This window comes from Strongylocentrotus purpuratus, unplaced genomic scaffold, assembly GCF_000002235.5.
Source record: "Strongylocentrotus purpuratus isolate Spur 01 unplaced genomic scaffold, Spur_5.0 spur5_scaffold_5, whole genome shotgun sequence".
NCBI lineage: Eukaryota > Metazoa > Echinodermata > Echinoidea > Camarodonta > Strongylocentrotidae > Strongylocentrotus > Strongylocentrotus purpuratus.
In genome coordinates this window covers 19,554,491-19,574,907 of record NW_022145611.1, presented here as the reverse complement: position 1 = coordinate 19,574,907, position 20,417 = coordinate 19,554,491, and the positions used below count along the sequence as shown (strand labels likewise).

The following is a 20,417-nucleotide window of genomic DNA, read 5'->3' as shown; positions in this document are numbered from 1 at the left end:
GGCTTTCAAGTTCAACTGTCATGAATTCGATCATTACACACAGTGATTGATAATTAGGACATAAAAAACTATAAATTCCAACTGCTTATCGTATTGGATAGGATGACTGATAATTGGAGTCTCATGAAAAGTATAGGTGTAATATATCGAGTTTTAAAATTTCCCTTCCATCCACTTTAAAAACAAAAGGATGTGTTCCTATTGGCTAGCATGTTAGTCAAGTCTACGTAATTTGATCTCCCGTTTTACGAATGCACAAGAACACTACAATATCATCCAGAAAGGTTGAGAGGTTATTACCAATCCATTGTGGACAAAAGCATGATGCGTTCCCATTGGCTCAGTATACATGAAGTTAATACAATTGCACTAATTAACACTGAGTAGTATAAATCGTCAAGTCTACCTCCTGCGGTATGAATGCACCCCGAGAGCCTTCAACAACTATGACTGATACTTCCCTCCCATGTGCCATTCGATAGTAATCACAGACTTTCCTGTGTGTGCTTCCCTGCAAGTCAACCAAGCAAAAGGGCCCCTCTATATATCTCTCTCTCTCTCTCGATTTTGCTTAATTCATGTTTCTTTCCAAACGTGCTTGCCTTGTTTCAGACGTTTTACACGTACAGTATATGGGTGATGAACTATTATTGTTCTCTTTTTCTTACACCTTTGAAAGGACTTGTTACTTTTAAACACATTTTAACTTGTACAGTACATGTAAAAAGCATTTGATAGCATATGGAGGGGCAAAAGCAGAGCCTTGATTTAATTTGATATCACTTTCACTTAGATCACCATTAAATACTAGTAGACAATCACATGTAATAAAATTATAAAAATATCATACAGGATGTACATGTAGCATGTTATGCATAATTTGTTAAAATCTGACAATTATTATAGGCCTACTGAATTTGTGCTAGTCATATCAAATAAATCAAACTTAATTACATTCTGTGAGTTTGATAGAGAACTGGGAAACGGTTGATATCAACATCAGAATCTATAAAGGGACTCAGGGCTATCTCATCTCCCAAGTTACTGAAATAACTCCTTATTTTCACAAGAACAGATTTTGTGGAAAGTTTCAAGAAATAAGCTATTTATGATGGCTTTCATGGGTCATCCATGTTTGGTCATATATTCATTCTCTCTCCTGCATATTTTATGATCTGAACGTACATATACTTGATAAACAAATACAATCAATTGAGCCAGATATCTTCCAGAAGTCACCATTGCTGTATGCAGCATATTTTACCTTCAGATACAGCCACATAAATGTACATATGGTACATTTACACATGTTTGCAATGCTCATACTTTCATGCATAACACTATTGTTTTCATATGATACCTCTTATCAAAAACAAATATAGCCTTTACTCAATTTGAGATGAACATCAGACTTCTCCTGAAACTGCAATTATCTGAGGCTTCTACAATTATTATTGGCAGTTTCTAGAAATCATGCAAAGCAGAAATATATCTGGATTGACAATGACTGAATTCTCAAGAGACCACCCTTTGTGTGTTTGTTCCTGTCTCGATACAGTGCGAAAGAGAAACTACATGTGCAGTGCACTTGACCTAGAGGTTCTTGCCTCAAAACAAGAAAACATGCAGCGTTTGGGTATGAAAGTTTTGGCTTGATGAACGAGAGATAAGGAGTTTACACACTGATTCACAGTGATTCAGCTTCTGGAATTCTTTCCTCTCCCATCAAAACGGTTTCCTCATACAACAGAGTTTAGATGCATCATTCTCAAGTCGCTGCCAAATCATTTATTGTACATGTACATGAGAAATAGATCATACACATGTTTTCAGTCTTCAGTGCCTGATATTGTATCAGAACATAAATTCAAACTTTTAACCTTGCAGGAAACCCTCTTCCCTTCTCCCCCCCCCCCCACCTCTCTCTCTCTCTCTCTTTAAATTCCATTATCTTGTTTTGTTCAGGTTATTAAATATTAATATGAGTTATAAATTACAGGCTCTACAGTAAATTGAACAAATTAATTGATGGAATCAATACATTATTTTGAGAAATTTCATTGGAGGATGTTAATTAATCCTATTTGAAAATGTTATCGCTATTTCAAATTGTCAAACTTTGTTAACTGACCTGCCTAGAATGAATATTTAAAAAAAACAATATAATAACTTCATCTGAATGAAATAATTATGTGAACCTGTATTGCGGCACAACCAACCCTATACCTATCCTGGAGGGGGAAGGGGCACTTTTCAATTCTAATTATTCATGAGACAGAAAGTTCAGGGGCTAAAGGGGGCTATGGGACCCTTTCTCTACAAGTAGGGGCAAACTACCCTTAGCCCTCGTGTAGATTGTTGGGCATAATCTTCTCATGTGTATGTCTCAAAGAAGTTAAAGTTCATCACTTGAAATCAATTAGCTAACCGATACCCGCTGCCTTTATCTTTGCCAGAGTAAATTAACTATTCACACAGTATCCTCATTTCTAAGTATTCAACATTGTCAGTATCTAAATTAATATTGTCTAAGTTCTCCTTCCAATAATCAATGCAAGATCATGGCTAAAGAAAACTGAAATGGGATGAGACAAGCTTTGAATGTGTGTATCTTAAAGAAAACCTCACCCCAAAGAATAAGTGTAGGTATTCTGAATAAAAGTGAAATGTATTCCTGCTCTTTGATGTACAATATTTCTTACGAATATGTACATGAGTCATATTCTTGGCATAATGTGATGCCTTTTGGCATGCCATGAGCACAGTCATTTTCTTGATATTGTGAGGTACTTGGTGAAGGTGTACTTGTCTCATGCACCAAGGTTTAGTTGGAAAGATTTTTAAAATCAATAACAAAACCTTTACTGTTCAATGAGTACAAATCATAGCTGAGAAGATAGAAATTATATTTGGTGAAAAATATAGACCAGGGGAACAATCGTCACTTATTAATTTAAAAATACTAAAATATAGCAGTTGAAAAATCTGTTTCATTTATGAGAAACCTTCACCCAGAAGAGTGCCAACTTATTTATTTAATTTGCCTTCTTGCAACTGTAGTACAAAGGATAATAGCAGGTGAATGAAATGCTTCATCACCACACACACCTGGGAAGGAAACATCCATAAATTGACTTGATACACAACTTCATATACATGTACGTCACAGGTTATTATCAAGAAAATGGCGATGCCCATGTCATGATTAGGAACTGTACATTATTCTTGCTTTATGCCTCTCTCATGCAGTTTGGTGGGGAATCTTGTAAATAAATGGGTAACAATATAATAAATCTCAAGTTATTTCTTGGGGTGAGGTTTGCTTTAAATGACACACACCTATATTACTCCAACAACATGACCTTTTGCAATTCACTTACACATTAAATTTTATAGCTGTAGTGTATTTGTTAAGAAATTTATTGCGTCATGTCAGAATGGGGATTAAATTTGACAATTTTAAAATTCAACAACGATAAAAAGCATTACAATGAACATATTTAGCCTGTATGTCAATATGAGTGTATATTTATATCGTCCCTGTTTTCACGAAGTGACGGTAATGAGGAAAATCGTAACGCAAAGTGAATGCAATTTTTTTTCACTACCGTCACTTCGTGAAAACAGCGACGATATGGATGTACACTGTATATGTATGTATACATGACTACCTACTGACATGTAATCTTTGAGGTGATCTGCCATGGCTGCTCGTCATGATTACATTATGAAAGCGGCATATCTCACATTCATCGTTTATCCAATGGTTTGTCTCCCTCTATCATGGCCCAGCATGGATGCCCTTTGCTTGCATTGTAATCTCATTTCATACATGCCATGCACAATGTCAAGTGCAATAAACCGAAAGGCAGCTTTCATTTAGGATATTAATTTATCCTCAACCCGGGAATTAAGCAATTTAAGCGCTATGTATTATGAACGCTTCTGAATTAATTGTGACTACAATGTCAAATGCTATCATGATAGGAATATGTAGTGTTCAATTCCATATCCCTATATCATATGAAAGGCATTTTAATAGGGAACATTTTTTTTGCAATTTCTAGGGGTTTACAACATCAGAATTATTATTAAAATAACCAAATCTGACTTTATGAGTCTAATAAAATGACATTGATCGCGCCCTATCAAGGTTATTACATTACCTTTTGAAGTACCAGTACTATTCAAATTCATATCTCTTTGGCAAATAAGAAGGCTAAATTGCATAAAAATAGTAGTTATCTTTTCTCAGTGCACACCACTCTGAATACCAGTAGATTTGGAGTACAGTGCCCACTATTAAATTGTATCCCCCCCCCCCCCCCTCAAAAAAAAATGTTAAAAAATAAGGGCATTAATTCTGTATTACCAGATATGAATCAAGGCCCATCTTGCTCTCACCCAACAACTTGCCTACTAAATAGTAAGGGAAGCAGAGGAGAGCTAAAGGGACATACGATCATGATGGGTTTTTTGCTTACCAAGTCCCATCTGCCAGAGCATAGAGTTGATGCCGCCTTTCGCCTCAGGCTGTAGGGCTGCTGTGATTGGTCGTGGTGTGGGCAAGATGTGCGGATTTTGGAGTTGCTGCCTAATTCTGTTGACAAAGTAACGGAGACGATATATAATTAGTTCAGACAAGTATGATTAATTAATTGAGTGTCTACACTATTTCTGGCATCAGCCACAATGTACAGGATTCTTGCTAATTCGATGTAGCCCAAATCGGAAATATGCTTTGTGTCAGTGCTACATGTACAATGTACAATAGGCTCATTTACACAGCCCAAACACCATTTTGAAAAATTATCAATATTTTGGACTGCCATTTACACTACTGGAAAAACCTGGGGGGTGTTTCACAAAACTTGTCTTCAGTGACAAATGACAATTTGTGTGATAAGCTACTGAAATCCTTGCTTCTGATTGGTTATTAGCAGATTTGTCACTGATTTTTGTCATTTGTCATTGACAAAAAGCTTTGTGAAACGGGTTCCTGGTGTTTCCTCATTCCAACTTTTTGGTGAGAAGTGCGCATGTGTGACTTGTCTCTCTGCTCTGCATGCGATCGCACGAAAGCGAGGAGAGTCATGTGACCAAAAACTGGTATCATTCACCAATGTATTGAGAGCGGTCATTTACACTGCAAAATAGGTGCGATTTCTACTCAGTACAAGAGGTCGATTTTTTAAATTTAGATTTTTTGTTGTGTTTGATGGTGGTTGCTTAGCAACTAATGATGAGACACAAGAATTTGAGAAAAATAAATGATTTTTGCTTGCAGTGTAAATGCAGCTAAATGTGTATCCCATGTACATTACAGCCATGAAGGATCTAAGATTAGATTCCAGTTTATCTTTATTTGACGCAAAATGTCTGCCTGAAACATCAAAATATCTTACATTTATGAATTATTTTGAAAAAATTTTAAAATTAAAATTGAAATTCATGTTCATTTCCTTCAGACAAAATACTGAACAATGTATTTGACAGTAAAGAGCAATCCATTAAATATTGCAAAAACAAGAGGAAAACACCAACAAAGCAGAGTTTGCCTTCAGAACACCATAAAAAAAGAGAATAGAAATCAGTAAATGTTATCCATTTCATACCATTTTGAGAGAAAATGAAACAACAAATAAACTACATACATGTACTACTAACTAGACCTCACAAATAAGAAATATTAACATTTTATTTGATCACTATCCTGCACCTAGTGCACCCATATCAAATTTAATTTGTTTTACATGGAGGTTTTCTTTATCACAATGATTTTCCTTATTGACCTTTGTGTATCTGCATGGTCATATTGACCCTGTCTCAGGACAAAGTGATAATGTAGATCACACTTCCAACCTTGGCAATGCATTGATTCCACAAAACTCACTACTACCAGACCTTCTACTTGTACATACTTCCTACTAGCCTGTGGACACTACAACAGAGGATTGTGTTTCCCGCTGCAATGCATGGTCATTCCGCCCACTGTACACATTCACAGGGTCAACAAACTGTGCTTACACAATACATGTCTGGATATATGTATATAATGTAATCAAAGTTTTACAAAAAATTAAAAATGTATTCAAGGCTCAAAGGGAAACATGTGTCTTTGAAAATACAGTGAAGGGATCATCATAAGATTTACTAGTTATACATGTAAATGTTTGCTAAGTCAGTATATCCCTTTATGCATGTTTTCCTTCCTCAGTATTTTAAAAGTTTGTTTACAATACATCCCATGCAGAATGATATTGTCAAGTTTTAAAAAAGGCCTCATACTCATAACTTTGATGTTTCATGACAAATATCATTCAAAACATGAAGGCTGACATGGAAAAGTTTTCTTTCAAATTCATCTTTTCTATTTACTACTATTAAAATACATGTTAATTCACAAATTGTATATTTCTTCATTCAGTAAAATATGAATCCTTCCTGCTTATGTACATATACATGTACATTTACAGATATTTCTATTACGTAATAGAATATTCCTGTACTTCTCTCTTCATACATGATTATTCCTGAAATAATTACAGTAAAATCAGAAATTTGCACATGCATGAAACTTTCGCAAATTCTTGAATCGTTAACATAAATTTGTAAAAGCTTAATGTTGCAAAGTTCATAGTTTTACAATAAATTCTACATGTTCTGCTATTAACCCGCACAGCCTCAAGAATGACAAGGACAACGTTGTTATTTGTTTACGGTTATCGTCATGGTTACGACTGTTGTCATTACTGCCCATGAGGAAGTAACAATAATCACTGCCAGTGTTTACATACAAATAAAGGAGCGATAATTAGCACATGTTATGACTATTACCCATGAATAGAGTATGAATGAAGTGTGAATTGTCCTTGTTTGTTGTTTGATGATTACATGCAGGCCTACTCATCTAATTAGATTGACCTAACCTACATTACATGCCATACATGCAACTTTTACATTATCGGATGGGATATCTACTCAAATGAAACTTGATACAAGCCATAAATTCTTAGTACGGAAAACCTACAAAACCATATGATATTCACTAAAATATAAAATTTAAATTATATAGAGGAAATACTTTCTAATATATCAATATGTTAACAATTCTAATGGCATTCTGTAGAATTATTGTGACAAAGAGTCTAAAACTGCATGTAAATGTATGTGTTTCCCTAAAATGCATATCCATGATCAATTACCAAAAAGGTATCAAGGAATCAAATGTAAAGATATTCCATATGATACGGAAGCAGGGAAAAGGAAGGAAAAGCATACACTTATGCGAGTAACAAAGAGACAAATAATTTGGGCTGAGCGCACACAAAACCCCAAGACTGGTTCAATATATGAATTTGGTGTGGAGTGGTGCAACATGCAGGCAGACTGTGCAGTGTGCGTGCGGCACACATACCGGCAGCTTGGGACCCGGCGCTGTGCAGTAGATGCTCAATGCTCGCTCACTCGTATGGAAGCATTGAACGTAGCAGCCAAGGGTGTATTATGCATGATCCCCTCTCTCTCTATGCTGCGTGAAATATTCATGCAGGGGAGATTGATAAAAGGAGCAAACGCTTGGACACTACCAATTAATAACATTAGTAGCAGTCTGGCAAGCTAGCTAGCTAGGCAAACCAAACACCCTTTTGTTCATCAAAAGACGTCGCTTCATGCAGACATGTACATGGATGAAATTCCATGAGAAAATTGGGAATGATAGTACCATTTCATGTACACGTACATCTGTGTAATATGATCTGCAACTAGCCATGGCATGAACAGAATAGACCAAGATATAGTAGTTGTTCATTTAAAAATGATCAAAGCATATTTCATTTGAAAAATTAATATTTCCAATAATATCATACAGCAAGGAGCATTCAACATTTGATGGATACATCTAATAAAAAACTAGATGGAATTCGACTGCGCGCAGTCGAAAATGATGCCTCCGTTATAGAGCAATTTTACAAACCAAAACAGAAAAAAAAAATTGAATTCACGTTCAATGGTAATCCATTGACAGGTTCTCAGAATATTGTGATTACAAGCAATTTCTCATATACATATATGACCCTTTGATCTTTGACCTCATGACCATAAAATCTACTCAGTTCATTGGCTCTGCAAGATGTTCTGAGTTAAATAGTAATCCATCTGTCAGTTCTAATGAGAATGCGTTCACAAGCTATTTTTGCATACATAATGGGCCCATGACCTTTGACCTTTGACCTTATGAACCAAGAATCTACTCAGTTCATTGGCTCTGCAAGTAACAAACATGACCTAATTTTGGCATGAATCCATCAATCGGTTCTTGAGATAACGCGATCACAAGCTGTTTTTGCATTCATAATGTGCGCTGTGGCCTTTGACCTTTGACCTACGTGCTCCAAAATCTAATCAGATTGTCTTCCTATGGTGATACACACTATCATTAAGTTTGAAGTTTAAATCTCCAGTGGTTCTTGAGATATCATGATAACAATCTCAATGTATGGAATTTCATAAGTTGACCTCTATGACCCTTGACCTTTGACCTACGTGCTCCAAAATGTAATCAGATTGTTTTTCTATAGTGATACACACTAGCACTAAGTTTGAAGTTTAAATCTCCAGTGGTTCTTGAGATATCATGATAACAATCTCAATGTATGGAATTTCATAAGTTGACCTCTATGACCCTTGACCTTTGACCTACGTGCTCCAAAATGTAATCAGATTGTTTTTCTATAGTGATACACACTAGCACTAAGTTTGAAGTTTAAATCTCCAGTGGTTCTTGAGATATCATGATAACAATCTCAATGTATGGAATTTCATAAGTTGACCTCTGTGACCCTTGACCTTTGACATACGTGCTCCAAAATCTAATCAGATCGTCTTCCTATGGTGATACATACTATCCTTAAGTTTGAAGTTTAAATCTCAAATGGTTCTTGAGATATCGCGCTAACAAACTCAATACAAGGAATTTCATAAGTTGACCTCTGTGACCTGTGACCTTTGACCTACGTACTCCAAAATCTAATCAGATCGTCTTCCTATGGTGATTAATACTATTCCCGAGTCTTAAGTTTAAATCTTAAATGGTTCTTGAGATATTGTGATAACGGTCAAACGGGACGGACGGACGGACGGACGTACGGACGTACGGACGGACAACCCGAAAACATGATGCCTCCGGCACCACCTTCGGTGGCGGAGGCATAAAAATGTTTAATGAACTTGAAACCTATGCCAGCCATATAGCTTACATGTTGGGGCTTACCTGAAGAATTACAATAAATATGTAGCCCTTAAAAATAAAATGTAAACTAGTTTGAAAATACATACAAATTAATTTTACAGGACCTACAAATTAATTTTACAGGGCCTACAAATTTTGTATCTTTGGCAGAGTTCCAAGCTTTCAAGATCAAGATCTAATTTTCCTACCATAATAATAAATTACATATATATTTTTTTTACGTAAATAGAGCAAGGATTTGTTAAAATCTGTCGAGGGATTACTATAGACTATTACCCCCAAAATAAAAATATTTTTATTTCTTTTTATCATAAAGTTCAGTACTGCAGAAAAATAACTGAAAATGCAATCAACTATAAAATGACACAAATCTTGAAGGAAGGATTTGCCATAAGTTGCATGAATACAGCGGATACCCCGTGTTATAGAAAGCAACTCAATGAGCGGCCACTGGACAGGCTCCGTTCAAAATTAAGAATGTATAAGACAACAGAACTGTACGAGATGGCAAAGAAAACAAAGAGGGTTCCTGGCCACAAGCAGGTGTAGATGGGTTATATATGTGCCATGATGAAATAGACACAAAGAGAGCTCAGCCAGTGTAACTAACTGAATAGCACTTATGTAGATTGCATGCCCCTTCGTTCATTCATTCATTCACTCATTCACACAGTAAACAAGAGAGCATTGCTGGTCTGATTAGAGAACACAGCTAGGGCTACAATCAAAGCAGGATGAAAGCATCAGGACAAAGGATGCTATTAGCTTGGATAAGGGGTCCATCGATGAGAAGGGGTATCGCAGCTTTAGTCAATGAGTTTTTTGTTCTTTCTCTCCTACGATCTGCCTACATTTTAAAGTTTAGTCTGTTGGTTGTTTCTCATCAAATTATAACAATCGCAATTATAATTTGAATAAATATTGATATAACTGATAAATAATTTAACAAATACCTCTAAATTTGAATATTTATTTACATGTAGGCCTATAGTGTACATGTACATGTATTCAACTATAGATTCTAAAATGTAAATTCTAATAATCTTCAGATAAAGTGTGGTGATTGAATGCAAAGTATATTTTATTGCAATTATCTGAATAATCAAGAAGATTTTAATCCTAAGCAATGTTTTGTGAGCAGTAAATATCAACAGACTACAGTATGTCACATGAGCATTAATTTTTTCCCCAGGGCTATCATCCCAAGTCTATTACTTTACCCGATATTGGGTGGATTATAATGCAACTTTTACATAATTTTTAATTCGCTGTAATTAAAGGTCATAGAGCATACATGTACCTATAGCACATGGCACATCATTGAAGTCTTCTGCCTTTATCCCATGTAAAGGGAACTGCCCAGATAAGAATCTTTATGTCCCTATTGAATGTTCAAACCCTGAATAAGCCATTCACCTACTTCGTTGACAAAGGAAAACAAAGCTAAAGATAGCACACTTCCACAGCGTTTCTTAGTCATTCAATGTGTGTAGGCCTACAACTACATATGAACATGTAGGCCTATGTGTAGCTAGGCATCAAATCAAGTGCTCTTCTATACTTATTTACTTGAAAAAGAATGGAATATAGGTTCTATCCCAATATCACAAATAACATAGAAAAGAAATGTATGAGAATACCATGCACGTGATGCCACTCTGATACATGTAGGTTAAAATTAATTACAAAATGTAATTAAATGGGTCTTGCAGGGTCAAAAATAAACAAAACATTGCTACCGTATTTATTGAAAAGGGGCCTATATTTCTATGGACATCCAGTGAAGTTAGAGAATGCTATAACATGTCAATGGAATCAGGGGATATTGATATATGACATAACAAAGCAATGAACTTGGCCGTAAGTTAAATCAATGGCCGCAAAGGCTACGTAATGTAAATCCAGTACACACAAATGCATATGTGGGTATGTGTGCCATCTCTTAGTTGGATTGTCGACAGCAATGGATTCTGACCCTTCTAATATCCTTAACTTGAATGAATTCAAGAGATTAAATCATTTTGAAGGATGTCAGGTAGCATTTCCCATCATACCCCTTCCTCATAATTACTTGAATGACTCCTCCCACGACATTTGTGGCTAACCAGTGATATACTTGAATGTCTCCGGATTCCATTTTGGTACGAGTTGGTACTGCATATTTGAATGTACATGAAATTGTCTTTACTAGTAGTAGTATTGTCTACACAATAATGTGTGAAAATGTAGTTTGATGCATGTTTGGTAATACATTTTATGATTTAGATAGAACATGACAAGCTCATCTTATCAATACCGGTATTTGGACATTTTTCCTGGCCCCTACCCATTATTATTATTAAGCATCCTGGCTATAGGGCATGACATGCAGGGACAGCATTGTAAACTTTGATAAATGCCATGACAGCTGCATACAAATTATCAACCTACAAAGAGATTACATATAGGCCTGCACACTACTGGCCTGCACACGTTTACAATTTTACATGTAAGACAACCACAGCTTCTCACATTCAAATTTACGTTCTTGTAATTCAAAGTATATGTATATTTATTTAAAGCAGTCTAAAATAACTCCTGTGAATGAAAGATTATGAACTAAACAGGACTAGCACACTTCAGTATGTACTTGTACAAGCTTTAACACAAAAATATCACCTTTGTTTACAAAAGCACGCTGTATAGGTAAGCCTACAATGTACATATGCTCCAATTGAAAACTTACTCAACACAGCCTACATGTACATGTAGCTTTCTAGCATTTTTAGAATATGTGAAACTATATTCTGGGCTATGCAAGCCATGATAAACTGAGGCACTCAGCAATATCCCTGTACATTGGCCCCCTGCCTGTCATGAATACTCAATGCTGCCAGACCCAACTTAGCCGAATACTCAATCTCTCTACTCACCCCTAGCAACTCTCTCAGAAGAAGTCGATGATTTTCCCATTGCATTCCTTAAAGTGGATCAAACAAGAACACAACTTGAGGTTGTCAGTAAGGTACGTGTGTAGTACCCTTGCAGCATGAACTACATGTACATGTAAGCAGTCCTGAGCTAGCTGTGCTGTGAGAAGTAATGCAGGGAACAACGACAAGAGAGAGAGATCGAGAGCCAACCACCCAGGAATGGATGGATGAAAGCCAAGCAGAGGCAGTCAGCGTGAACACACTGTTCCTGATCAAGTGCCAGACAGGGTCATTTTGCGAGAGTCCTCTCTCTCTCTCTCTCTCTCTCTCTTTTTTTCTTCTCTTTTTCCCCCTTTTCGTGTACTCATTGCACCTTTCTACAAATGCAGTTAACCTGTTTTGATTTCAATGACAGAGGACCAATGGGGACCCAGTGTTTGGGAGGCCTTGAACCTTGTCTGTACTTGGGGGATATCAGGGACTTGGGATAGTACATGTACAAAGTAAGCCTACATAATAGTACATATACATGTCGTAGTAGTAGTAGTAGTAGTAGCAGTAAAAATGTAGTGGGATGAGAAGTACATGTAGCAGCAATAATCGACACTGTATTAGTACCACAACATGTCATGATAATAACATATTTTCAGCTTATGCATGCAGGCATAAATGACACCTGTGGTACCAGAGGAATATCAATTGCACAGATTCGTCTAGATTTGGAGCCCATTTTCATCTTTAATATATCACTATGACATACTTGGTTGTTTATAATTAATTATAAACGTCATGATGTTTCAGTCATATATCTGTTTCCAGAAAATGCCATTTATGACGTGTATTGGTAAACAAAACTTACAATCAGTTCTGCAACACCTGTATAATCTGCTGGACCTGAACATGTAATTGGTCTCCAGATCTCGCATACCGGTATCATTTTCATACAGACTTAAAACAAGTGCTCTGTTTATTTGAAAGCAAAACTTGTCTTTGACAAAAAACAATGCACAAGTAGGCTCACTGTATGATAAATAACAGGACACACCTACTAACAGCACCTCTGAACAGAATTTAAAAGTTCTTGAATCTCTAAATGATACATGTGTTTTTGTTTACATCAAGTAAAACATTCATGTACCCACTACCCAGAGGGGTGGGACAACTATTAAAGGGGTTGCCATATTCTGTTCTAGGAGATGTATGAATGTGTCTGAGCTACTAGACTAGCCATTGACAAGATGTATGAGAACAACTTGCTTTTATATGTCTCTCTTCATGGTCAATATCATGGAAAGTATGCAGGGTCATGTAGGGTCACAGGTACAGGGTAAACACAACACAACTCCAGCTCTATTCACTAGCATTTCTACAGCCTCCGATGACGCTCATCAGGTTAAGCTTTGAATAACAGTAGCGCGGAGGCTCAATCACAAACCAATCTCGTCGAACACTTCTTGACGTATTAGAAATGTCAATGCTAATGATTTCAATGGGTTTTTCGCTTTTTTACAGGTAGGTGCATTTCTGAGAGTAGGTTGCAGTTGAAATTGTTGTTTGTTACAGATGTTATATCTACCCACATCTTGTAACATTTTTCCTGCCTCCGTAAGTTTTCTTTTTCCCCTAATCAATCAGGCAGTGGGACCCCCCCCCCCCAACAATTCCAATTTTATTCTAAAATAATATTAACAATAATTACTAATACATGAAGCTACAATATTGTTTTAAGTTGATTATTTGTTTATTAAGCTGGCTCCCCTAAAAAGGCCAAATGAACATGGACCTTTCGTAAACACATGTACTTGATCTTTATTTTGTAAACCAGAGAAATATTGCCCCAATGTCTGGTTTTACTCGCAATGGATAGTTCACACTACTAAAGCACCCATAGTACGCAGACACATCTAAACTTGAACCTCATCATCTCTCCAGCATGTCTGTATGTTGTACACTACTACCACTACGATATACACAATCTGCTCGTACACTGGTTGACCCTAGAGGGAAAGAATTTAGCAAAGATCTGCATGTCATGATGAGTCAAAGGGGGTAAACTGACTGTACAGCCCCCCTCATTCAACCTAGCTTTGCTTGCTCCATCCTGGCTGTACTGCATGTGTACAATTTGTAGGTAATGCCAAGGGATTGGAGTGTACAAGAGTTTTCACAAGAAAGAATGAAGAATGAGTTGCAATGCTTCTGGGATCACCAAAATCTTCAGAGACCCCCCCCCCCCCCTAAGAAGTCGAAGTATAACACTGGGTAAAGAAATATTGGCATGCAGTATTCTTCATATTGACCGAAAATGCATGGAGTATCATTACATTTATCATTGTAAATAATGAAATAAAGTAAAAATCAGTCTGAATTGATGTATGAGAGTTATATAATGAAGCAAGATAAATAATAGAGGCATCACTATACATGAAATGCAATTTGGGGCATTTTGTCCTAATTTTGCATGTACTTTGAGCGAATCAAATGCGCAAATATTGCAATGGTCAGGCAGATGTTTGCTTGATCTAGCAAAATCATTATCACCTCATCACTAGATGTATGGTAGGATACATATCCGACATTCCCTGTATACACAGATGTGAATACCTTTCAAAGCACACATGTGAAACTTTGGACCAAATCCATTATTTATTCTGTGAAATCTGACGCCAAACAAACATGAAGTATTTCCAAATTATGTGAAGTTACTTCAAACCAAACCAAACTGTGAAAGAATTCTTGTCATTTCAAATTTGTCACCTAACCAGAACCCAGCCTTCGCTTCAAATCAAATCCAAGTGCAATATTGCTAGTGTTTTAACCATCACAGGCGTGACAAGAAAGAAAGACTTTTCACCTAAACATACAACTAAATGTCCAACTTTAGTGCGTCACAGGATCGATTGACCCAGACATCGAGGACTTTTAATTACATGCTCAATCAAAATGTCTGTGGGGGAGGTTAACATAAATTGTAATTTCTGCGTAAAGGCAGGCAGGCAGGCAGGCACAAGCCCATATTAACCCAACACCCACATCTTCAAACGTGTATCATATTCAATTAAGCTGAACCTTCATCCTTGGCAATTTCAGAGCTGCCAACATTTGATTTGGGTAATCAGGGAGATTTCTGAGAGAGCAGCATCGAACGACTTCATTGTTGGCGGGAACCAAGAATGGCCTTTTAGTGCCCCTGGTGGGGGGGGGGGGGCAGGGGGCAGGCCCCCAAAAGCTCTTGGTTTTAAGCCTCTTTGAAACCCTTTTAGAACACATTTTTTCAATGATTTCTCAAAATGGAAGGCTTTGATATGGCACATTTTATTTGCATACAATTGATAACATATGAACTTCACATCATATTTCAGACTATGAACTCCTGTTACCTCTATTGTGAAATGGGGGATGTACTTGTGGAAGGCAAGGACTGGGGTGTGCTTGAGGGTTTTCCTTGAAGTGACTGGTAGGTTGCTTGCTTGAGTTTGCTAAGGAGGTCCTTGCTATACTCCCTTTGGTAGCATGGGACATCTGTGTTGGCAATTTTCTCTGTTAGGAGTGCTTGAAGTGTTTTCAAATTCATTGATCCCCTGAAATCAGTTTTGTTCTTCCTAACAATGCTAAAAACTCTTTCACATGAAGCATTGGAATGTGGTATCACAAGCAAAGATTTCATCACTTTGCTCAGAAGTGTGTATTTCTTTGAGCCATTGCCATCCTCCATCTTTGAAATTGCAGACCATTTCTTGTCTATTCTCAAGTTTTTGTTCAGGATCTCTGGTTCCCCTGAAAAGTCTTCAACCTGGTATTGTGCAAATTCCAGCTCAAGCTTGTCCAGGTCTCCATTCTCTGATTGTCTGTTCAAAATGCAAGGGTACTTTTCAACAAAGTATTGCACAGATGAAAATGACACATCTCTTCTGGAACTGACATCAATCACTTCAGCCTCCTTAAGGAACTTAACATCTAGTGGCCAGGTTTTCAAGGCATAGTCATGAAATGAACTCAGGTCTATGGTATAGAGGGGTAGACTATTTCTCGATTTTACAAATCTAAGAACTGTTCATACTAACCTGAAAAAGCTCTGTATTCCTTTTGTATTGCCCCTTGCTTTCGCGGTTTGCTTGTGTTTGTCAGATGTGATGTGGCGAAATACATCATTTCTTCCCCCACTCTTGATGGAGATATCTGCGCCGCAAACTGTACAAAATGCGTAGTATTCGCCTTTCGTAGATTTCCCAACACAAGGCCATTCCAAGTGGTAGTCATCTTTATATTTCTGATAATATTTCGACTTCGACATTGTCCTGGATGATATTTTAATACTCAAACAGAGAGCAAAATACAGCCTTGTTTTGGACAAAGTTGACTTACGCCTTCGGAAGATGCAAGTTATATCGATGCGTTCCCAACGGCAAAGGAGATCAGAAAAAAAAAGTCGGCTTCAAAATCCACTCTGCAGTAACACTGCCATGTTGGTATCAAATGATAATCCACTTAAAAATCACATCGCAAAAGTCCCCAAATCAATCCAAAAACTGATGTTGAAATGTGCAGTTTTTTGGGCCGATCGCAGCAGACAAAGTCTGCTTGTTGTATCAGTGCAACTTCTGGCTGCTCTGACGCGACCGATCGGAAACCGGCACCAACGTACCGGGACGCTACGGGGGCCGGCGAGGAAGCCGCCCGGCAGAGCAAGCAGGCGAATTGCTATCACACAAACACCACTCACATTATCACATGTTCCCAATGGTTTGTTAGATTAGCCCGCCAGTCGTTCGGCGTAACTCTCATTTATTACGCTGTTAAATAAAGTACGATATCACGGTAAATTTATATTCGACGACTGGATAACAGGAAAATTCATATTACAGAATTGCCGTGTGTTTGTATACGTACGTACGAACTCAACATGCTAGTCTTGTGAAACAGTCGTTTATGAAAATAATACAACTTAAAATCTGGAAATCCGGGAGATTTTTGCATGGGGTCGGGAAAACGGGATATTGGGTCAAAATCCGGGAGTCTCCCGCAGGATCCGGGAGACTTGGCAGCTCTGCAATTTATTAAAAAAATGTTTTAGTAATAACCCTCCTTTTTCAGCTATATTTATAATCTTTCTTTTTTTCGCATTCAAAAAATAATCCTTCATATATACATGGATTTTAGACAAACAAATGTAAAATACATCAAGCTACCAAAACAAGTGGATTGAAATTATTGTTTCTCGAAAGTTTATTTGCATCTGATAATATACATATTTAACAGTTTTTCATACTCAATACACACTGTACATGTACTGAACATCATGTAAAAAGACACATTTTCAATTTTAGGCATACTATTATCTGTCATTCAAATCAACTTATTCCCCAAAATATTCTGTTCATACTGTGATAATCAACCAATTTCACCCCCCCCCCCCTTCAATTTTTCAGCATAAGACCACTTCTGCAATGTGTTATTTTTGTGTAATAGTGTAATGCAATTCTCTAGTCATTTATGATTAATCCGTCACTCTAATTATAAAGTTTGTATTTTTAGCTTACACCTTTGTGTTACAGATGTACTCATTATTTAATTTCATTACAACGTATGGCTTCATTAACATTTCATTAGTTATCTAATTATCTAACACAGAATGTTTCCTTCCGTCCACATGAATGTTGTATTTCACACAGAAGTATGGCTGTTTCCATTCAGAGAAGTTTCCCATGATCTATATTGAAGAAAACATAGAGTGAATATCAAGTAAGATTCCAACCATCTTCCAACCCCACTCTTGTCCACATTGTTGTGGGCTTATGTTGTGTATTGTCAACTGTTTTTTTTTCTTCAAATACACATGCAACTCTTTTTATCAAATTTTTTTCTTGAAAATGTTATATGTTAACCTTTGTTATATTTTATGCTTTAAGAGTGGACATATATTTGAACTGAATTGAATTGACGTAACTGTTCTATGACTATAAACAATGGATTGACAGCATTGCCTTGTCATCTGTGTCACAAAACAAAGGATAAGGCTATAAGTTTGACGCTCTTTGATCCTATGTCAGCCTTGAGCATGTATCTTTGACAGTTAGCCTATACAACGATGATTCCCTATTAGCCCCATAGAGGCTGCACCGCAAATTACAGAGGATATCAGACTCGGGCGCCAATATGGCCAGTTTCCTGCCAACGCACACAGCATCACTGCAAAATGTGGATCCCTGCCGAAAGGGAGACATTTGAAACATGTTTCAGGGATTATGCTGGTTGATGAATTTTTCTCCTTTATGTGGGCTAAATTGCAGCATGCCTTATGAATGTGATTGTTATTGGATTCATTAATGTTAATGGATGTTTTAATTTGAGATTTTTAATTTCACAAATGATTTAAAATTCCTATTGAAATAATAAATTGATACATGTAAATTGGAAACACAATTCACTGTGCCAAAAAGTTTAGTAATCATTTTTGACAAACTTCTGCCTTCCTCCATATGATTTAGTCATACTACAAATGTGCCACATACTGTACGTGTAGAAAAACAGTATGCCAAGCAGGGAGTACATGTATGTTATGTTTAATCAAAATCATTAAAAGCACTGTGAATCCTTTGAAAAGGGTCAGACTTTCTTGAGCTGATAAAGATTTTGACAAATTTTGACAAACTACATTGTATTTAGCTCTGAGCAGGGCTCAACACTAACGGGTGCCCAGGACACATGGGTACCAAAATCTAAGGCCGAACCCCCAACATTCTCAAACTTTTAGTTTACATTGGGCTTCGATTCGGACCCCCATCAGAGAGAAAAAAAACCTGGTACGCTACACTTAATTTTTTTTTAAAACTAAATGTAGTACAAGGTAAAGGTCTAACCATGACCTTATCCACATTTTATTGTACAGCTTTATCACGGTTTAAAAAACAACATTAACACACCCCAGCCATGTACAGCACTTAACATTTTTGCATGCACAAAAAACATTACCAAGCAATAGGGAGGGAGGGAGGAAGGGAGGGAGGGAAAGGTCAATGTATCAGAATTGTATTCTAACCAGAACTGAACCCTGAGGCCCACACAGACCTGGAACTCACCCTCTGTATTTCTATGGAAGAGTGCAAAGGCAAAGAGCAAATCAGGGCCAGGGTACATGTACGCCTACATGTACCACAGGGCAAAGGACACTGCAGTTGGGTCCCTAGCACAGATTGTATTGAAATCAAGTTTGCAGCGAACATGAGGATGGATGTGTGTACATCAGACTATCAGAGGCCTCTTATACATAAAAATAAAAAAATTGCATTTAAAGTTTTACACTCATTTCTGATCAAGTCCAAAAATAGGAAATCCTGATTAGCTGAAAAGCAACTTGCATTCAGGGCTTGAAATTAACATTTGTGCTGGTGCCATTGACTGACTATAAAGTCATGCCAGGCAACCTAAAAGCCTTTGTCTCAGTTTCCTGGTTGGTAACCAAAACAATAGTACTCTTCTAAATAACTCATTGCAAGCTTTACATAAGAGCCCCAAATTTGATTTCTTTTAAAACTTGTCTTTACCACTCCTAATGCAAGAAGCCCATATATATAAAATTAATATTAATATATTTCATTTATATACGGGTATCATCATTTTATTTATATTTATATCATCTATTTTGTATGTGCTTTACTTTTGTTGTGACTTGTGAGTGTGAGATACAACCTTGAGAAAGTTAGGACATTCTGCATCTGACAATGAAATAATGTGTGGGCAAAGTACTATACATCACCCACACATTGGTCAATGTTGGCAAGTTTGTTGGACTGTGAAGGGTTCATGAACACCATACATTGACTCATCATTTTCTGGAAAGAGATCATGAGAAGATACCGTAACTTCCGTAAGGGGATATATACTAGTGCTGTAGTAATTCGAAGAGTTCTATCTGAAGATCATGGCAAAATGCAAAGCCCAGCTGAATAATCAGCAAAGATCATGGATACAGGGATATAGTGCTGTACATGTAGTTATAATCAACTATAATAAGGTTGGGAAAATGATATAATATCATATAAGAAATACCGTGATTCATTTTGTCAAAATATTGAAATGACAAAGAAGAATAAAAAGAAAAAAATAAACTGTAAGCACTGGACGGTTGAATGACCAAATTGTCCACCTACACATTATACCCACAGCATGAAAGGAAAACACCTTCAGGTGTCAAATAAACAGAACAATAACATGAAAATTAAACGATGGGATGAAAGGACAAATCAAACAGA

At 36.8% G+C, this 20,417-nt stretch overlaps 1 protein-coding gene across 3 annotated transcripts in view; it reads right to left on the bottom strand.

Annotated features, from left to right (window-relative positions):
* Positions 1-20,417, bottom strand: part of LOC580457 (F-box only protein 11) — a 55,906-nt gene that overhangs the window by 29,035 nt on the left and 6,454 nt on the right. The window contains exons 1-2 of one of the 3 annotated variants that reach the window (XM_030998955.1): positions 19,245-19,418; positions 4,485-4,600 (exon numbers count right to left, since the gene is read on the bottom strand). In XM_030998955.1, coding sequence (XP_030854815.1) covers positions 4,485-4,600; positions 19,245-19,302 — 174 coding nt within the window. In that variant the 5' untranslated portion in view covers positions 19,303-19,418. Of the gene's footprint in view, positions 1-4,484; positions 4,601-12,165; positions 12,413-19,244; positions 19,419-20,417 lie in introns of those variants that run through there. The other 2 variants (XM_030998956.1, XM_030998954.1) reach the window with 2 other exon arrangements.